General features: G+C 49.9%; 1 protein-coding gene across 3 annotated transcripts in view; it reads left to right on the forward strand.

Annotated features, from left to right (window-relative positions):
- Positions 1-21,485, forward strand: part of GGCX (gamma-glutamyl carboxylase) — a 485,190-nt gene that overhangs the window by 191,011 nt on the left and 272,694 nt on the right. For all 3 annotated transcript variants that reach the window (XM_069619048.1, XM_069619047.1, XM_069619049.1), the window contains 2 exons: positions 12,695-12,858; positions 13,111-13,436. In XM_069619048.1, coding sequence (XP_069475149.1) covers positions 12,695-12,858; positions 13,111-13,436 — 490 coding nt within the window. The remainder of the gene's footprint in view (positions 1-12,694; positions 12,859-13,110; positions 13,437-21,485) is intronic.

A 21,485-nucleotide genomic window follows, 5' to 3' on the forward strand; every position in this document is an offset into this window, starting at 1 on the left:
GCAGGGGGGTCGGACGGGTTGCAGAGTAAGGCCCCAAAGAGCAAAGTTGCAGTGAATAGACATTGTGTCAAGGGGCTTTGCAAATTTAAGAAACTGAACCCGGCATCCCCCTCAACCTTGAGGGGACAAGGAGATTGTCCGCAGCTTTTAGAAGGGAGCCGGTTACCAAGCCGAACTTCAGGAGATGAGGGAATCCTCAATGAGATTTGCAATGCTGTGAGGCCATTCAGGTCCCACTTGTTTGTTTTATTGTTCTATTTGTGGAGTTTCTCCTTAATGCATGGTGCCCGGGGGTTGTGCTAACCTCGAAGGAAGGGGGCTATCTAAGGGGGCTCAGAGGCACCTATGTAAGAATTGACAGCCCGTGGGTGGGGTAGCGATTGGTGGTCTGGCCCACGATGTCCCTGATGTTGCCAGGTGTCCAGACACCGGGAAGGTGCTTGGGGGCAAGTTGGGGTTTGGGGCAGTTACAAGGGGAATTTCAAGTTTATATCCAGTACAAGGCCATTCTTCAGTGGGTTGGGGTCCGGAAGAGCTTGCTGGTTAGGTTTCAGAGGTCAGTTCGCACAGTAGTCGACGCTAGTAAGAGGAGGACCACCGACTCGATCACAGTCCGTAATGGCTAACACGGATTATAACATGGTGCTGGGTTCACTGAATGTTAGAGGGCTAAACTTCCCAAACAAGAGATCCCTAACGATACAGGAATGTAACTGTCTGAAGTTGGACATCATGTTTCTACAGGAAACGCACTGGCGGAGGGGGAAGGAGCCTGCCTTAAGAGCAAAGTCTATAGATTGGGTCTTCAAGGCTTCCAATATATCTAAAAGGAAAGGGGTGGCAGTTCTGATGGCTAGCAAACTAAACTTCGTCCTGAAGGCGGTGTTGAAGGACCCCGATGGGTGGCGTGTGATGGTAAAGGGGTAAGTGAAAGGCAATGTGATTACCCTAGTCTTCCTATATGCTCCGAATGACGTCCAGAGCCAATTTTGGGACGGGATGAAGGGTAGGATTCGGTCATTTGTGGAAGGCTCTCTGATTATAGGAGGCGATTTCAATATGGTCCTGGACCCTGACATAGACAGGAAAAGAGCGGATCCCCATGTAGTGTCCCACAAGCAGTACAAGAAGGCCTGCCGCTTTCAGCAGACCAGTGAAGAGTTGCGAGTGGTGGATTCTCTCAAGATTTGTGGTCTGGACCTCCTGTTCACCTATTACTCAAAAGGGCACGACACCTCAAGAATAGACTACCTTCTGGTTGTAGGCTATGTCGTGATGTATTCGCGGATCACGCACAGGGGTCATTAGCCAAGACAGCTGCGGGTGTCCGGAGTCACCTGCATGGGGAGAGGCACAGACATTAGTCACTGTGAAATGTGAGGGGGCGGACTGGCACAGCATCCTGGCAGTGGTCGTCCTGTGCATGCACATGGGGCTTCATCCCATAGCATGTGCCCGTACGTCTGTACATGCTGTCACTGTTATCATGCATTGTATTGGCATCACATTGACCATGTTACTTTCCAGCAGATATATTGTGATGGGTTTGTCGATGACGTGTACCTGTGGGCTGGGTATTGCTCTCCTGTGTGTGGCTTGCTAGGTAGCCTATTAGCATTCCCTGCGCATCTGGGGTAGTGGGGGTCTGCATTGTGGGGTGGGTGTACATGGGTACATGGGTGTGGTACTGGCATTGCTGCTGTTGTATGCTGCAATGTGGAACTTTGTTATTGCTTTTGATTATGCATGATGCATTGTGGTACATGTAGTCATGTGTGTGGAATTAATTGCTGCAGTATTTGTTCATCTGCATGGCCGTCCATGTGTGTTCAACATGTGCATGCTCCCTTGGCTGTATCCTGTCATTGGTGCAGGAGTAGAAGGAACATAGAGATCTTATACCTTCTCTCTTCTGTACTCGCGCATTCTGCAAGGCTCCCTCACGGCAGAAGAAACACAATCAGTGGGACCTCATCGTGTGAGGGATTTTGGGTACACTACACGTCACATTAGGGATAGTGTTAGTCACGCCCATGTCGACGTCCCTTTTCGATCTTCGAAAATAAGATGGTATACTCTGCAAATTACCACTAGATGGCGGACTATATGCACAGCATATGAATCTAAGCAGCTACAATCATCAGTAATACGATTACGGTGAGTAATGTATGTCATGCATGCAATATGGCCCCTGCCATTTTATTTGCCACTTGCGATGTTTCTACTTGCATCCATTATTCAGCTTGAGGCCTTCGGTATCGACTCTTCTCCAATCGACCAGTTTGTCTTCAGTCCTGCAGGAACAGGAATTTCTTCAAAGGTGCACCTGCCAACCGTCTTGGTTCACACGTGTTGTAGCGCCACACTCGGTAGGAAACTCTGCGGTCTTCTGGCTAATGGTGGAAGATGTCGAGAATCTGAGGGTCTGGATCAGAACCATCCGCACCGCTACCAAATGTACAGTAGCACATTTTGGGCGTGCCTATGCGCAGAATGGGATTACCATAATAAACAATCTTGGACCCAAATGACTGGACAGACTCAAAGAATATAGCAAAGTACTACTTTATTATCAGTTCAATAAAGCAGGGCAAACGGCGAACAACGAATTGTAGTACACACACTCCGGTTACATTTCAGGTACACAAAGGCTTTATACCTTAATACAAGTCAGCTATGATGTCATCCTACTTGGCAAATAAAATCTATCGGATGGAGGGATTGGTTAGAGGAACATATCTACTTAGAGACTCTAAGTGTTAGTAACATAATTCGCCGCCCCTCATCTGGTAGGCAATCCTCTAACTTCCCTCTGACTGTGTACAATATAGATTATAGCAGCATAACAGTAGCGGATTGGCCCATGCAACATTGTATGCTCATCGTTGCATAGGCCCTCATGATAGGTTTGCATCCTCTCCAACCTTGGACACTCGGCTCACTAGCAGCACGTAAGCAAAAAAAAAAAACAGGTGCAGAGAATAACTGCAGACTACTGCCTACTTGCCCAATTAGTCTACCATCTCATCAGCGAAGCCTTCAGCCAAGACTCCTTTGTACTTGACCTTGCTGGATGTTCTCGCTTCTGGAACTTTAAGGGGAGTTAAGGAAGATAATGAAGTATATCTTCGTCCAGGGCTTTATGAATAGGCCTTGTTTTCTGGTCTTGCATCACGTCTGAAGAGACCATGATTTTGTCCATTTCGCCTTTTATTTAGTTACCCTCTTTGGCCTCTAGAGACTTGGATGCTCTGTCTCTCATATGCTTTGCTGTATCTTTTTTTGTCAATACTTTGCATTCTCCAGCATGGGGTCTGGCATGGATTCACATGCTCATGAATATTCCCCGTTGTCAGGCTGGGAATCCTCGGTAAAGAAAAAATCAGTATCGGTTTCGTTTCTGATCTGTCTTTCTTAAGTAACCAATCACTGATCTCTGGGTCATACTGCCCCCAGCCAATGACTACCCTCTCCCTAAACCCCGCCTCCGGCAGCCATCCTCAGAGTTCTCGTGTTTAGCTCTCAAGTTTTTTACTGCGTTTTTACTGAGATTTTCTCATTTTTTAGGTTTAATCGAGCCTCAAGCTCCACCGTTTCTACTTCCGATAACGGGGAACGGTTTTGGAATTCTTATACGCCCCTCAAGGGTGAAGTTTTCGTCGAGTTTATACTTCTTGGAGGGTTCCGGAAGATCTGCGGCCTACCTCAACGGACATGTCCCAGGACAAAGGAAGCTCGACGCCCGGATCCAAGCTGTTCAGGAACTGCCCTGGATGCGGATTATATAACGTTTTCAAGGAGGATGAGCATTCGCGATGTCTCCACTGCCTCCATGGGGACAAAATGCACGTGGAGAAGGACTGTGCGTTCTGCAAGAACCTGTCGGAACGGACCAAACAAGATTGTCGTTCCCGCCTCGCCTCCTGGCTGGAGAAGGGCAGAGCAAGTGAGAAGGCGAAGAAGGTTGAGCGGGCTTCTAAGTCCTTTGAGGGCGCCCCGGCGACGGGGGCCCAACAGAAGACCAAGCACCACGAGTCCGCGGGCTCCGGGAGCACTGAAAGGTCGGGCTCTTCGGTTGCCAAGCAGGGCGCTACTTCCCCGTTCGACCACAAGCCAGCGCTCTGGTTCGGGGAAGAGGAAGTTCGAGAACCCGGGTAGGCCGCTGGAGCGGACCCGGTCGATCTCGAAGGGGGAGCGAGGCGTTGACCCTCCCCTCAAGGCGAAGGCCCAGGACGCACCTAAGGTGGTGAGGGCCTTGATCCACCCGGCTAAGGCCTCTACCGGAGTGGTCTCTGCGACCCTGGCGGAGCCGGCTGAGACTACGCCAATGGAAATGGCCTCTGGGCCCAGAGTATCCCTGCCGCCGCGGAGGGAATCCTCTTTCCAGCCCACCACTAAGACCCCCGTGAAGCCCCCAGCTGAAAAAGAGGGGGGGTACCGGTTGCCGCTACAAACTCGGAATCAGCCTCTCAGGAGGAACTGGTGGAGACCGAGAGGGGCCTCAACGAAAGGTCCATAAGCCTCAACGAGAGGTTGATAAACCTCAACGAGAGGTTCGAGAAGGTTCGATCCCAGGGGACGGTCCCTGCTGACGTGATCAAAGATAGCGACGAGGAGGACGAACAGGGCCCAGTGGAACGGCCATCCCGTCCGTCGCAGCCATTGTCCGAGCCCCAGGATAGCTCGGCGGCCATTTTGTTGGCAATCCAATCCTTATGTACCGAGATAAGGACGAGATTACCACGGACCCCGACGGAGGATCCAGAACCAGGCCCGTCAGGAAACCCTCCGAACAAGCGGAGGAGAGTCCACCCCTCTCCGCCCTTCGTGCCCGCGAGGCCGGTGGACCCCTCGTCCCCCTCGCCGGGAGAGGATACGGCGAAGGATACGGAGACTGGGACGGACGACGACGGCAGTGATGACACAGCAGACATCCCGTCGTCACCCCCGCCCCCCCCCCGCGGCGTCCCCAGCCGACGAGGTTGGCTCTTTCCACGCCGTGATCACCAGGGCATCCGAGCTCTTCCAGCTCTGCCCTGAAGAACAGAAAAAGGAGGGGTTTCTGTACAAACGACGAGAGGCTAAGAGGAAGACGGTCCTCGTGGTGCCTTTACTCAGCGACATCTGGGACGAGGGGCTTGTTGTCCTCAAGAACCCTGCCACGATACCCGCCAAGAGGGACAGGTACGAGAAGAAGTACCGAGTCCCCGATGCCGCCCCCTTGTGCCTCAGGGTCCAGCCCACACCGGACTCGGTCGTCTCGGCAGTGGCTAAGAAGAAGGCAGTGGGCGCGGCGGCTTCAACTTCCACTTCCCCGCCGGACAGCGAGGGCAAGAAGTTGGACTCTATGGGACAACGGGTCATCTCGTCGGTGGCGACGACGATTAAGGCGGCCAATGCCTTAGTGATCGTGGCCCGCTACGACAGGGAGCTCTGGTTCAAGATGGCTCCCCTGCTAGATTTCCTGCCTGATGACAAAAGGGCGGAGGCCCTAGAAATTCTGCAGGAGGTCGAGGTGGCGTCGGATCACGCCATTACGGTGGCAACGGACATTGCCGATACCGGATTTCGCCAACTGGGCAACGGAGTTTGCCTCCGACGACGAGGATGGCTCAAGACGACAGACTTTCGCCAGGACGTCCAGACCAGAGTGTTGGACATGCCGTTCGACAACCTCTTTGGTAAGGCGGTGGATGAGTCTCTACACGCCATCAAGACCGACTCGGAGACGGCCCGGGCCCTGAGTGCTTCAGCAGTGACGGCCCTTTCGGAGCTCTGGAGGCAGACAGGGTGCCTCTAAAGGATCCAGCGGTGGCTCCTCCACCTACCGCTCCTCTTCCCAGGAGGCCTACAGAGGTTGCGGCAAGCAAAGGGGTTCCTGCCGTCGTCGCCAAGGCCAAGACGGCAAGGCCACGTCCAAGCAAGACTGACCCGGCCGGGTGGTCGGGCCCCCACTGAAGCACCCCAGTGGGAGGCCCACTGACAAAGTTCGTCAGGGTATGGGAGTCCATATCCACCGATCGTTGAGTGTTGGACACCCTGGTCAACGGGCACTCACTGGAATTCCTAAAGAAGTGCCCTCGCATTCCTCCCGTGGCCAGGAAGGAGAATCACGTCCCTCAACTGCTGTTGGAGGTAAAGGTGATGCTCAAGAAAGGTGCCATCGAGCTCGTCCCCAGGAGGCTCCGGGGCTCCGGAGTGTACTCGAGGTACTTCCTCGTCAGGAAGAAAACAGGCGGTTGGTGCCCCATCCTAGACCTGCGTCGGTTAAACAAATACATCAAGGCGCAAAAATTCAGGATGGTCACCCTCCAGCACGTACTGGGACAGCTGGAGGAAGGCGACTTCCTATCGTTGCTGGACCTGGAGGATGCCTACTTCCACATCCCCATTCTAGAAAGGCACAGGAAGTTCCTCAGGTTCGTGGTTCAAGGACGCCACTACCAATTCAGAGCTCTACCGTTCGGATTTAAGTCGGCACCCAGGGTTTTCACCAAGTGCCTGGCACCAGTGGCGGCGCGGCTGCGCCTGCAGGGGATCCACGTCTACCCCTATCTGGACGACTGGCTAATCCGGGCAAGGTCAAGGGAACTCGCTGTCGATCATACGGCGAGGACCGTCCGGTTGCTCACAGAGCTGGGGTTCTCCATCAACTACCCCAAATCCCACCTGGTTCCGTCACAAGTAGCACTGTTTTTGGTGGCGAAGCTCGATACATTGGAGCAATTGGCCTCCCCTTCAGAGGAGAGGACCAAAACCATCCTGGGCAAGGCATGGCGACTGTTAGCCACGGACGTGGCCAGGGTGAGGTCCATCAAGTCCCTTCTCGGGATGATGTCCTCATGCATCTACCTTGTACCCCTTTGCAGACTTCGGATGCGTCCGCTACAGGAGTTCCTCAACGCCCGCTGGGTTCATGCAGGGGGCTGCTTAGAGGACAGGATCCCCCTCGACGAGGTATTCCGTCGGGCGATCCTATGGTGGGGCACCCAGGCTCACCTCACGACGGGCACGGACTTTCAAACCCCGGCGTTTCAGGAGACGGTGACTACGGACGCCTCTCTGGAGGGTTGGGGGGGCCACACCGGAGATCTCCACGCAAGAGGCCTTTGGCTCCCGGAGGAGAGGTCTCTTCACATCAACATCTTGGAGCTCCGTGCAGTGCAAGTCGTTCCTCCCGTCCCTCAAGGACAAGGTGGTGAGGATCTTCACCGACAACACCATCACGATGTTCTACATACGGAAGCAGGGAGGCACCAGATCCCCAGCCCTATCCAAGGAGGCCCAGGTTCTGTGGCACTGGGCCGTCGCCCAGGGGATGTTTCTGGTTCCCTTCCACCTGGCAGGAATAAAAAACACCATTGCCGACTCACTCAGCAGGGAGCTGCGCTCGTGCCACGAGTGGGAACTGCACCAGGATCAAGTGGATCGACTCTTCCAACGATCGGGCAAACCCCAGATCGACCTGTTCACGATGGCGACGAACTCCAAGTGCCAGAGGTTCGCCAGCAGGTTCCCACAGCCGAGGAGCATGGGCGATGCTTTCTCGTTCCCGTGGGACGGCCTGTTTCTTTACGCGTTCCCTCCGTTGCCGTTGCTGCTCCGCCTCATCAGCCAGCTCAAGATGTCCAGGTGCAGGATGATCCTCGTCGCATCGGCGTGGCCGAGGCAGATCTGGTTCCCAGACCTTCTGGACTTGTCAACGTCCCCGCCAGTCAGGCTGCCGGCGGACGCAGATCTTCTCTCCAGAGAAGGAGGCGCCATTCTACACCACGACCCACAGTCGCTGAACTTGCAGGGCTGGCTCCTGCAGCGCTAGAGTTTGGAGGGTACGATATCCCGGCTGATTGCAGAGAGGTTCTTGCAAAAGCCAGGGCGTCCTCAACTCTCAATTGTTACGGTCATAAATGGAAGAGGTTTTCTGTCTGGTGCCGTGCACAGAAGATTAACCCTCTGCGGATTACGGCCCCTCAAGTGCTGCCGTACTTACTGTCGCTGGCCAAAGCTGGACTGGCTCACACCTCCATAAAAATACATCTGGCTACCATCTCCCGATATACCAGGACTACGGGACGGGCGTCCTTGTGGTCTCATCGCCTGGTAAAGGAATTTATGAAGGGACTATTCCGTTCATTCCCGCCGGTGAAGGCTCCTGCCCCGGCGTGGGAACTTAATGTGGTGCTGACCAGGCTCATGGGAGCCCCATTCGAGCCTATGCACTCGGCGCCCTTGAAGTTCCTGTCATGGAATACAGCGTTCCTCGTGGCCATCACCTCTGCACGTTGAGTGGGAGAGATTCAGGCCCTATCTTGCAAGCCTCCATACTTGACTTTTCATGACACAAGGGTAGTGCTTAGGACACACCCCTCCTTCATGCCCAAGGTGCCGTCGGACTTCCACCTCAACGAGCCCTTGGTGTTACCAGTTTTCTTCCCGTCGCCTTCGACGCCGGCCGAGAGGACTTTGCACTCGCTGGATGTAGCTAGAGCGCTGAAGTTCTACGTGGACCGCACGAAGAGTTTTCGGAAGATGTCACATCTATTCGTGAACTTTGGGGCTGTGAATCAAGGGAAGGCTCTCTTGAAAACTTCCATTTCCAGATTGCTCTCCGGCTGCATCATGCATTGTCACCGGTTGGCAAACCGACGCTGCCCGACCGTCCGAGAGCCCATTCGACCAGAGCGATCGCTGCTACCACGGCGTTCCTGTCTGGTGTACCCCTGCTGGACATCTGTAGGGCTGCTACGTGGAGGTCGACGCACACCTTCACAAGATTCTACTGCGTCGATCGGGACTCCAGGGAGGAGTCCAGGGTCGGCCAAGCAGTGCTGCGCAACCTGTTCACTTAAGGTGAGCCTGGTGAGGAGGTAAGAGATGCTTAATGTTGAGATGTTGTATTGCTTAATGTTGAGCCTGTTGCCACCTCCCGTGGTTGTGCATGTGTATACTGCTATGTATTCTTTTATTCATGAGCATGTGAATCCATGCCAGACCCCATGCTGGAGAAGGAACAAGTTACTTACCTGTAACTGTTGTTCTCCAGCATGGGTCTGGCATGGATTCACATGCGAACCCTCCCACCTACCCCTCTACGGCTCTTCACTTGGTCATACTGCCACTTGGCGTGCTACCAAATCTGAGGATGGCTGCTGGAGGCGGGGTTTAGGGAGAGGGCAGTCATTGGCTGGGGGCAGTATGACCCAGAGATCAGTGATTGGTTACTACTAAGAAAGACAGATCAGAAACGAAACTGATACTGATTTTTTCTTTACCGAGGATTCCCAGCCTGACGATGGGGAATATTTATGAGCATGTGAATCCATGCCAGACCCATGCTGGAGAACAGTTACAGGTAAGTAACTTGTTCCTTTGCAAATATTTGCTCATTTGCTTAATCTAAGGGAAATATGTCCTGGGTACGTTGCTTATCCACATTGACACCCACCTTGTTCCTTTTTGTTACTTCTTGCTGTGGCATCTTTGGCTAACAGCTATTCTTTGTTCATGCACAAATTTGTATTTCCAGTTTCTGTCAGCTCTGCAGCCCTGATCTTTCTCCTTCTGGCTTTTCACTTACTGTCATTGAGAGCCGACGTCCATCTTTTCAACATGCCCGCTTTACCTGTGTTGTATTTTCTACTGCAGCAAGCTTCTTTATGACTCATCTTCCTTGCATTTCTGTGTATATACATGTATTATTCCTCTGGTTGCTTATCTTCTTTGTATATATGATTTCTTCTTACTTGTGTGTGTTACATTGCTTCAGTTATATCTTCGCTCTTTAGGTATTCTTCTATCGTTTCAGTGCATCATTGTATCTTCTCCTTATGACATCACATTGCACCCGTCAGGTGTTCTTCGCAGTTCTTCGATATTTAGTGGTGTCTGCAAATCTCCTGCTACCACCTCAGTGCGAGGGTACATCTGATTTGGGCCTCTTACCTTGCTCACTGTAAGATGAGGGAACAGCTCTGCTCCAGTTCCTGTGGCTCTGCTTAAGCATGCCCTGCTCTCCTTTAAGGCTTCCTAGCTGCAGGTTTTAATTTCTTTCCTTTCTGTGATTGGCCATATTGATTCATCTTCTGGTGATCAGACAGTTTGAAACCCTGATCTGTCATCTCGACTTCTGGCAGAAATGCATTATTGCTACTTGAGCTCCACAGTGGAGCCTTCGGCTCCTGCCATGCAAAGCAAGCTGCTGAGTCAACATGGGGAGGCTGGATTCCTACAGAGTAAAAATGCATGTGAGGTTTGCTTGTGAGAGTCGGTCCCAACGCAAGTGTTCACTGTATGTACCCCTCTCTTGTGGTCCGCACAGAGCTGTATTTCACTCTTGCCATTGGGAAGCGGTTTCTAATGGGCTAAGGGAACAAATGATCAACTGGACTAAATCGCAACTCTTTTTTAGGGTTTGAGATGTAGTTTGTCAAATAATGGAGGAGGTAAAGTACATTATGAAGTTTACATTGTTGGATGCTCGCATGCTTTAAGTTCATTGTTTTCTTCATCTGGTTTATTAAAGGATACCCAGCTATCTCCCTCTTTGCTCTGGCTAGCAGTCTTGGTCAGACACGTCCTAATAGATGTTGGCAAGCTCATGATCTGTAAGCAAGCACTGAACACAATCTTTGCCCATTGAAGACAACAAAAACGTACAGTTTGTGCAACGCTTGCCTGACATGCTATGCTTTGCATCCGTAAAATCTGATGGAAATTTACAAATCTACTTTCTGTACCCTGTGGCTTTAAAAACCTTACTCGGCTGAATACAGGGTCTTTAGTCACAAGCAATGGCCAAGTTCTGGATGTGAAGGTAGGAATGTCATATAGAGCACATTCTAGAATTAGCAAATGTTGGCACTCACTCAACACCTGGAGGGTGTGAATCTTGCCTATCGTGATATCGGCCAAAGATATCCGAATATGGTGTTAAATCCAAGAGTGTTTTTTAAAGTCTTTCAACACCCAGGTCTGGGGGTCACACATACACATGTTTTTGTCAAACTTTGGAAAATGTTTACATGTTTGTAGGGAATGTTGCTGACAGTTACGTAGTGTCAATCATCCATGCTACAAAAATTGCTTACTTTTTTAAACGCCTCCTATCTTAATACTTTTTAAGCTTAAAGAGTTTGTGGTTTAAACTCTAATTTCGTAAAACCTGCATGAGTTCTGCCAAATGTTATCTTTCCATCAGACAGTTGAGGTTGTTGCCCTGATGTCATGGAAACGACAAGGGTCACCCGAAACAGGATGTGGATTTTGAAATGGTATCACATCCAGATGATTGCTCTGGGAGGATTCGAAGTGGAGTAGATCCCTTTTACAGTGAGAACTTAAGTCCTGGATAAGGGATACATTGCCATAAGGCCAGAAGTGTGGATCAGTGAAGTAGGTTAAGGAATATCCCGTTCTTGCAAATCTTACTTGGAGTAACTGTCCTTTTGATGTTTAAAGTGGGATCAAATACTGATGCATGTATTTTATATGTATCGTTGTTGATGCGATGCTGCTGTGTAGTGTTACATAACTTTCTGCTTCATTTGGACACTGTAGTAATCTTTACTAAAACGTTGCACCGATTTTAATCTTCTGTAAACCCCAACTTTTGATAACCTCTGATAGCTTCCATGCACATCTCTAGCCTATCCTCACTTAGGTACCAGACAAAGTATAAACGATATGTCAGCCTAACCTCACTGAAACTGCTTCCGGAATATAGTAAAAATTAACAGATCCACTCGTCTCTCCACAATAAGATGACACTTGGAACCGAACAAAGGGCAGCACACGTGCTAGTCCACCCGCACTACGATTACTCATTGCACCAAGGAAAGACCTACAGTAAGACCTCACAATGGACATGGTTCACAACAGCAGCCATTCTTGCTTTCCCAAACTTGGAGAAGTCCCCTGCAGAGGCAAAGTACAAAAGCATGCTTGCTTATCTATCATATGTTCCCAGGATTGTGCTCTAAGAGGACAAGCAGTTAGAGGCAAACATACCTACTTATACTTGGACGGCATACTGAGTTTGGAGGATTGCAGAAGGCTAAATTCGGAGCAATAACTTGAATAGATGAATGCAAGCAATTATTTATGTAGACGCATACTGATAATAAATATTATGTAAACTGACCCTTGACTTCTCTGCTTGTTGGGACATAGTTTGGAGAGATTGTACAGATTTATGAACTGTATTTATGAATAAAAAGCACAACAAAAACGACATTTTTATTAATGGATTGCAATGTAAGTTTAAAGCCAGAAACCGGAACTTCTGTACAGTAGTCTAATACCATGGTTCACATGTGCGTTAACAATGGCAGCCTAGTGTTGATAACCTCACAAAACAAGGTTGGCTGTGTGAATTACAAAATATGAGTAAACATTACATTGGGGGATTGCCAACTGATCAGTCGGAGTGTATGCTGCTCTAAAAAGGCTCTGCATTGGGCTGGAAGATAATGGATATTTGTATTGTAGCAAACCATTGTACATCAGATGTTGGCCTAGATTTTCTTGCTGGTGTCAAGTGCTTGACATTGCTCCTCTGCAGCTGGATAGATGACTTTTGTGGTGATAAAAGCACTTTCATGCAGTGGAGTACATGCATCATTTAAATTGTTTATTGCACTTGTGCAGTATGTCATGGGGAGGGGGTCTAGTGACTGACTGGTTCTCTCTCTCTTAGGTTGGTCCTCTCCGACGAGATGACAAACCTGCTGGTAGTGCATGGTGCTGGGCTGACCCTGGACCTGACGGCAGGATACCTGCTCTTCTTCGACCTGACTCGGCCTTTGGCCCTCTTCTTTGTCTCCTACTTCCACTGCATGAACTCTCAGCTCTTCAGTATTGGTAAGAAGGGGCAATCTGCCTCCCAAGGGCATGCGGCTCGCTGTCGCGCACAGCTAACTCCAGGACACATTGCTTCCATCCCACACATACTGTGATCACTTCCCTGCCATACTGCTCTCAATTACCCAGGCTGATGGCTCTCCATGATACGCACACACACTCACTCCACAGCTTTTCAGATCCTCCCTTGCATAGTAGCTCTACCCTCTATTTACATCTTGGTGCTTCAGGTAACACGTGTCTCCTTTCCAGGAATGTTCTCATACACTATGCTGGCTACCAGCCCACTCTTCTGCTACCCAGACTGGCCGCGGCGTCTGGTGACAAAGCTCCCACGTCTGCTGAGGAGTGTTTTGCCACCAGTGGAGGTGCCCCAAAGGAGTCAGGATTGTGTTTATGCCACTCCTATTCGAACGCAGAAGACCAGGACTAAGGCCAAAGATGGCAGCCATGCCGAAGGCACAGATGGGGGCACAGCAGGGAGCAGTCCTGGCCTGAGGCAGAAGCTTGGGGCCTTCTTCACCGTACTGTACATCTTGGAGCAGCTCTTTCTGCCTTATTCTCATTTTGTCACACAGGTAAGATCAAGAAATGTGTTGTCAGTGTGTGCGGGATTTACACGTGTACTGAATAGTGTGTTTACTGACTATATTTACCTAGTAGGCAGTAAAATAGTCTACTAATAAGCTCACTGTCTTGTGTGTTAGGCCAAAGATACCTTTTTCCCTCTTATTTTTTATAAGCATTGCACAACTTTGGTAATAAATGATTAAAGCCAGAAAATGGAACGGTATTAACAAGTTTGAGTTCATAATGTAGAAGAAACATTTCTGAATTAATTCATCTGTATTGGAGAAATGCGGACTTTTAACTATGTGGATGTAACCTGGTAATCCTAGAAGAATGTTGGTGAACAGCTGAATCTTGGTCCAAGTGACACTGAATGCTGAGGCTGAATTTCTTACACACCTTCGACAGCTTGGACCCACGTGTGCACGTGGCACGTCGAGACTTGGCAATTGTGGAAAAGTCATTGCTGAGCATAAACGAGAGAAGGGCTTTTTGTGGAATGTTTGTAGGCTCTGAGAGGGCGGATGCTACAAAGGGGGAGATCTATACACGGGTAGTGTAGCTCCGTGGCAACGCGCTCGTCTCTGAAAAAAGACGACGCAGAGCAACACGTCCGTGCTTGGAAACCTTTGGTATTAAGAACGTTATAAAAAAAATGATTCTCATTATAATCTGTTCAAGTAACCCCCTTTTTTTGCAGTAATCGTGAAACCGTGATTACAGAGTGGAATGGCTTCCACTTCCAATAACACTGGAATGTACCCAGACAACCTTTGGCTAATAAACCTAATGGTGTATTCACCATACGGATAAAATAAAACCTGTTTGCACAATGGAAAAAAGCCTGAACATGAATGGGTAAAGCTCGTAAAACCATTTAGATTTGTAAAAGCACACTTGCAGTCCATAATGAATAAACTATTACAGCAATCTTAAAGCATGGAAGGGCAGTAGCGATTCATTGATCACAGAAACAGCATTGCCATAAGTATTGGATATGCAGTAGCAATTCATTGATCACAGAAACAGCATTGCCATAAGTATTGGATATTGTACTAGCCTAAAAAATAATCTCCTTAATCTAGTCTATTCTCTTGTATGTAAGAAAAAGACACATATAATGGATGGCAGATTGTATTGCATGATTAATGACATAAGTAGCATGTGTTGAGCAATTGTTTGATGCTAAAGATCAGTAGAATTGGTTTCAGCCAGTATTTTCTGAAAGTAAATTGGAGTTGTCCTAATAACAAATGCCTTGCTGTTTACTTAAAATTTGTACCTCGGAAAGGGGCGCTGAGCCAGTCTGGTGGTCGGAAAGGGGGGCAAAACGGCCAGTGTCCGTCTGTGGTCCAGCAGCCACCCACGGCTCTTTCCTGGGGGCCAACATGTTTTTTTTAAAAAAAATAATAATAATTTGCCTGAGCCTCTGCTTCCCGTCCATTCTTCATGTCATCCACGAATCGAACCACCACCTGCGCGGCCCCTTTTTCTTTTTAATATTGCTGCAGCCATCTTGCTTTTCTTTTCCAAACCAAAAAAACGGGCTCCCACAATACGCACAGAGCCCTTCTCCCATCTTAGGAAAGACCACCTTTGCCAATGTTCGCACCCCAAAGGGTACCCAAGAGTGTGAATATTCACCCTCTTGTCTGGGGAATACAGGACTGGTTATGGCCCTGAACCCTTGCCGAGACTCGGGTGGGCAGGTGTATTACCAGCCCTGTTCACCCCGGATACGGGGTGAATGTATATTCATTCATAAGCACATTTGTCAGAATAACCACTCATCTAGTTCATAGTAAAGTTTACCATAGACAGGATGCCCTGCGTAACTAGCTTATAAACTGCATGCTTGCAGAATGGAAAGAGCATGTAAAAAAGTACAAACTTGGATCCTTCTGCTGCTGCTTAACTAATTGTAGAAGCCTTCATTATCGGCCCAAGCAGAGAGAGGGCCATTAACAAGGGCTCAGGAATGTATCATATGCCAGCATATACTGCATCTTAAAACAAATATAACTCCTCCAGCATACGAGTCAAAGGTTTGGAAACCCCCATCAGATCAAGGGTTTCCCAAAGAAGTCTCCTGTCTATGTGGGCAAAGGCAGAGATGAGATAAAGGACACGTAGACGGGAAACCTCAAAACAGTATATTTAGCTAAAATTAAGTATAAATTAAAGCACTGATGTTTAGTCCCTGTACCCGACCTAAAAGCCAACTGGGTATCACAGAGAATACTGCTGTCTTCAACATATTCCCCCAAGTATTTCAAAAGTAGGCCTTTCCATTAATTAAAGTTACAGGGCGGTAGGAGGGTGAAGTGAAAGGGCTTGTTTCCCATTTTGTAAATGGTGTCAACTTGACGGAATATGAACGGTGGAGAAAATAGTGATAACCTCTACTAGAAAAGGAGACCATAGTTCCCGGTGCGAGCAAAATAAATCGATCGGGGCGCTGTCTAAGCCAGGAACTTTAAAAGTGTTCTGCCTTCTCAAACTAACTTCATGCCTGGATATCTGTCCATGGCCAATTAGGTCCCGTTTCCCCCTTGCATGGCGGGTCTACATGAGAAAAGCACATAACATTAGGGGACATAGCCCTGCTCACTTTATTTATATATTTCTACTGCGCCTACCGTTCATGGGCATAGAGGCATGCTTTCTATGCGCGGGCTTGCCAAACGTTGTTGGTACCAACCGGGAAAGTCCAACATTTATGCCTATCTTGAGTCTTTTGTAAGTGGCTTGGGGGAAGGTGGATTCTCAATCCCCTCACCCGTGTCCCTGGTGGTCTGAGGGGGCTCTCACATAGAGCATGAGGGCTCCCCAGCGGATTCATTCTGCTCCACAGAGCGAACCGATATGTTGTAGTTTGCACAGGTGGGGTAGGAATCTCCTTCAGCCGATGAGGGACTAATGCTGCTTAGTATCAACTGGGCAGTGTCCTCTCTCCTCGGCACTTCCTCTCTGCTCTGTTTTAGGGTCTGGGCTGTGGATCCCGCTTCTCCTTCACTTTTGACTTATGCACTGGCCTGGGTAATTGTGAAAGGGAATGAAAACACTGGCAAGGTTTGATTATGAGAGGCATGGCTGCCGAGAGGGGTCTGCACATGTATATACTGGCACAGGGATGGGATGGGGAAACAGACATCTAATGGGATTGTCTTCCTGAGACAGGGTTCTGGTACACTCCCTGGCTTAAGCCTCGAGTATGATTGAAAAGGGCTCTTACCCCTTCCTGACAAGGCCAGAAAGCTAGCCTTTTCACACTATTCCCTTATTGTGTATTTATCAAAAGGGTTTCTTTACCTTTAAACCAGTTCACATCCTTTGGAGAGGTGTTCATTCCTCAGCCTTCCTGTTAACTTGCAGAGTCGAACACAAAGGAAATACTGAGTAAACCAAGTGGGTTGTTATATCTGGACCCTAAAAATACAGCCTAAGAAAAATCCCCAGAATACATAATTTAAGACCGGTTTGATGTGAAAAGGGATAAAAGTGCATTGGGAAACCACAGCAATTGTGCGTTGTGTAGCATGGTAACATCTGATGATACATTGGCATAGAACCTGCAGGGATTCCAGAAGGAGAATGTTGAGGAAGCTGGGGGCACTGAAGAAGCAGTTAGAGAGAGTGAAGCATCCTCCTTCAGAGACTCCTGCTATATCCCCTTTTTATATATATATATATATTTCTGAGGCTTGTGGAATCTGCTTAGATCACATGCTGTGCATAGGCCGACATCTAGTGGAAGCTGCGGAGTATTACAGTTTGTTTTTCGAAACTCGAAAATGGGCGTCGACACAGGCGTGCCAGTAATACTATCCCTAGTGTGACGTCCACTGTACCCAAGATCCCTCACGCGTCTAGGATCCTCAGATTGTTTTTTTCCGCCATACTGGTCGGAAGCATTTTGCGGAGTCCCCTGGCCTTAGCCATACTTTTGCTAATAATCTAAATTTATAATTCTTTATTGACATCCTTCCCCACCCCAACGTCGACCCTCGACACTCGACGACGGCTGGAGAAAACATCGACCGTCGGCTGCTGCACGACGGATCTGGGCCTCGGAAGGCCGCTGGCCTCGGCCCGGGCCTGGTAGGCCGCTGGCCTCGGCCCTGCAAGTAGGGAGAGTGGGGGGTGGTACATACTCTTCACTCTTGGTATATAGGTACACCTTATATATTTCCTACACTTACCAGCCTGCTGCCCCAAGGTGCGTATGGAGGGTACCCCTTTCCAATTCTGCCCCAAGTGCAACCGCAAATACCCTTGGGTCGACAGGCACGCCACGTGCAATCTCTGCTTGCCGAGGGACCACCCCGAAGCGAACTGCACAGCGTGTAGTAGGTTTAAACCTAAGACACTTAAGGACCGTTCGACAAAGCGTTGGGCCCACCACGCCAGGCAGGCGGCCATGGCAGCGGAGGGCGCCTTCAGCGATGGCAGCGACGCCGTACTTTCGGACGGCGAGGGCATTACTGCGTCGAAAGACAGCCGAGCGCAGGTCCCCGACCTCGGAAGGTCGTCTGGCAGGGCGGCTATGGGGAAGACCCCCGGCGACGCAAGCGCTACACACCCTACACACACTAAGCACACTAAGTCCAACCGAACCTCGACGACGTCGACTTCTCGGAAAGAGGCACAGATAGAACGGTCCGACTCGGTGTCCTCTGGGCGCTCTCGATCGAGATCGCCTCATGACGCAAGGCAATCATCCACTCTTGCCAAGAGTGCCTCGCTCCCTAGACTAACAGAAGTTCGATCGTCGGAGGACGAAGACGACTTCCACCCCCAGGCCGCGCTCCAAGAGACGGAGCCCGCAGTTAACACCAGCGAGGCCCCACGCTCGAAAAACACAGATACCTCTTCCGATCCTCGACGCCAGGCGTCGAAAGTCTCCGGGGCCTCCAAGGGACAGGGAAAATATTTTTCCACGCACGGGGAGGGGGGGAAACAGCAGAAAGCACATTCTTCCACTCCTGTAAGACCATCCTTCCCCCCGAAGCAGACAGACAAATACAAGTCTACTGGGAGATCAACATCCAGCAAGGGTACCCTTGATAAGTCCCCTAAATTGCCTACTAAACTCATCCCCTGTTCCAAAGAATGGTCCAGTGAAGACATAGACAGGGTCATGTCAAGGATGTCTTCCTTGGCAGATTTTTACGACAAAAATCCAGAGCATTTCCTCTCGTATAACCCTCAGGGGGCACACCCTCAGGTTCCACTGATCCTATCCCCCTAAGTAAAAAGGCCCGGTTTGAAAGACCTGAACCCTTTGAGGTGCAGCCTTACTCTACTCCATACTCTACTCCACACCCCAGGTACCAAGGAGAGCCTTTCCCTGAGGGGGACCAGGAGTTTGAAATTATGGAGGAACAAACAGGGACGGAATACTATGCGGATGATGAGGACCAGGAGGAGGGAGAAGATGAGCAGGAAATTTACAGAGTAGATTCCCTGGTAGAGAACGAAGCCCCAATTACCGACTCGCCAGTCGATAACCAGCCCCTCCTTAATGAGGTTCTCGCTCGCGCGGCAGAACATTTTCACATCGACACCCACGGTGTACAGGAGGAAAGGGACTTCGCAGAAGAGTTGGTGGGAGAGAGGAGGCCAGTCGCTCAGACCATCCCTATCCTTAAATCCATCCAACGAAGAATAGATCTGTCCCTGGTGAACCCAAACCTCACCAGAGCAGTCAACCCCAGGGTCGAAAAACTTTTCCGGGCAGCCAGTCTGACCCTCTCTATATAAGAGGACATCTTAAACCAGACTCCCTACTTGTTACCAACACTCGGAAGAGGGCTGGAACACCCTTATCTTCGTCAGAAGCTCCTCCCGACAAGGAGAGCAAGAAACTTTACGGGTTTGGCAGGAAGGTAGCCTCAACGTCCGCCTACCAAACAAGGATTGCTAACTCCACCACCCTGTTGGCCAGCTACAACTGCCATCAATGGGAAGAGGTCGCGGCACTCATAGCCTCTGCTCCTGAACCGTTAAAGGGCCAATTGGCTCGGATCTCGGCAGAAGGGAGAGCCGTGTCTGGTTGCATATTGAAAGCAACTTTCGACGCCGCGGACAACGCAGGGAGATTGATAGCAGAAGGTACTGTTATCAAAAGACATGCGTGGTTACGGCAGTCGGGGTTCAAAACAGAAACTCAGGCTTCATTAATAGACAAGCCGGTGGAACCCGATCTATTGTTTGGGAAAGCGGTCGAAGACGCACTGAAAAACGCCAAGGACGAATACGAAACACTGAAATCCCTTGGCCAACTAACCAACAAACCCCCTAACCAGAGGGGGAACAGTAATTTTCGTCGCCCACGCGGCCAAAATTCACAAAGAGGCAACTATGCCCAGGGACAGGGTACACAGTGGAACAACAGCCAGCAGTCTACCCAAAGTTACGGCAGGGGTAACAAAAGAGGTCGTGGGAGTGGCAGAGGCAGCCCCAACAAGGGAGGTGGCACGCCTCCACCAAAGCAGTGACGCTCAGTTCAGGGTCCCTTCTCACGCAACCCCAGTAGGGGGACGCATTTCCAACTTCACCCAGGCTTGGGAAGGGAACACCTCAGACAGATGGGTGCTGTCAACAGTGTCCACAGGATATTGTATAGAATTACTGCAGCGTCCCCGGAACCATCCTCCACGACAAAGAGTACACTCCTTAGAACATCAGAAGATCCTTCTCGAGGAGATCGCCATTCTGCTAGAAAAGGACGCGATAGAACTCGTCCCAGGACACCCGGTAAACAAGGGTATCTATTCAACTTACTTCCTTGTGCCAAAGAAAGATTTGACAATGCTCCCAGTATTGGACTTACGGCCTGCCAACAAGTATGTCAAGCCCCAAAAATTCCGTATGACCACGCTACAAGAGGTAATCCCACTCCTAAAAAAGGGGGATTACATGGCAACCTTGGATATGAAAGATGCTTATTTTCATATTTCCATGCTCCCGGCGCACAGAAAGTACTTGCGCTTCAAGGTGGACAGTCGCCACTACCAATTCAAGGTACTGCCCTTCGGGATAGCTTCAGCACCAAGGGTATTCACCAAGGTACTGGCGGTGGCAGCTGCACACCTACGCAGGGAGGCAATCCCAGTGTACCCTTATCTGGACGACTGGCTCATAACGGGGGAAACCCCAGGAATTTGCAGGACAAACATTCAAAGGACTATCGACCTCCTCCACGAATTAGGCTTCTCAATCAACGAGAAGAAGTCAAGCCTGGTGCCAAGCACCTCAAAACAGTTCCTAGGAGCAATCCTAGATACTCAGAAAGGGTTGACCTTCCCCTCGGAAGAGAGAATTCGGAATATACTACTGCAAATTCCACATTATCAGTCCGGTCAACAAATAACGGTACGCAAAGCAATGCGGTTACTGGGCATGATGGCGTCATGCATTTACCTGGTCCCCCACGCGCGACTGCGCATGCGTCCCATGCAGGAATGGTTGGCGAAACAGTGGTCTCAGGCAAGTGGTCAGTGGGACGATCTAGTGGTCGTTTCGCCAACACTTGTACAGAGCCTACACTGGTGGACAAGAGAGAATCTCGCAAGGGGAAAACCCTTTTACGATCCCGAAGTACAGGCAGTGGTGACTACAGATGCATGCCTGACTGGGTGGGGAGCTCACCATCTCCACCACACAGCTCAGGTTCTCTGGTCTCACTCAGTAGCCAAGAACCACATAAACCTGCTAGAGCTTCTGGCAGTATTCAGAGCGCTTCGGGCGTTCGAGCCCCATCTACTAAACTTGTCGGTGCAGATCCGGACGGACAGCACGACAGCCATGTTCTATCTGAACAAGCAAGGAGGGACTCGTTCGCCAAATCTGTCCAAGCTTGCCCAGAAAATCTGGATATGGGCACTCAGACGGAACATCTTCCTGTCATCGCAACATGTTCCAGGGGAGCTCAATTCCCTAGCGGATGCTCTAAGCAGAAACTCCCTCCCAGAAGAACACAAATGGGTCCTTCACAGAAAGATCGTAGGAGATCTCTTCTTTCAGTGGGGTTTCCCCACTATAGACTTATTCGC

Source organism: Ambystoma mexicanum, chromosome 10 (assembly GCF_040938575.1).
Source record: "Ambystoma mexicanum isolate Mex_15411 chromosome 10, UKY_AmexF1_1, whole genome shotgun sequence".
In the NCBI taxonomy this organism is placed as follows: Eukaryota; Metazoa; Chordata; class Amphibia; order Caudata; family Ambystomatidae; genus Ambystoma; species Ambystoma mexicanum.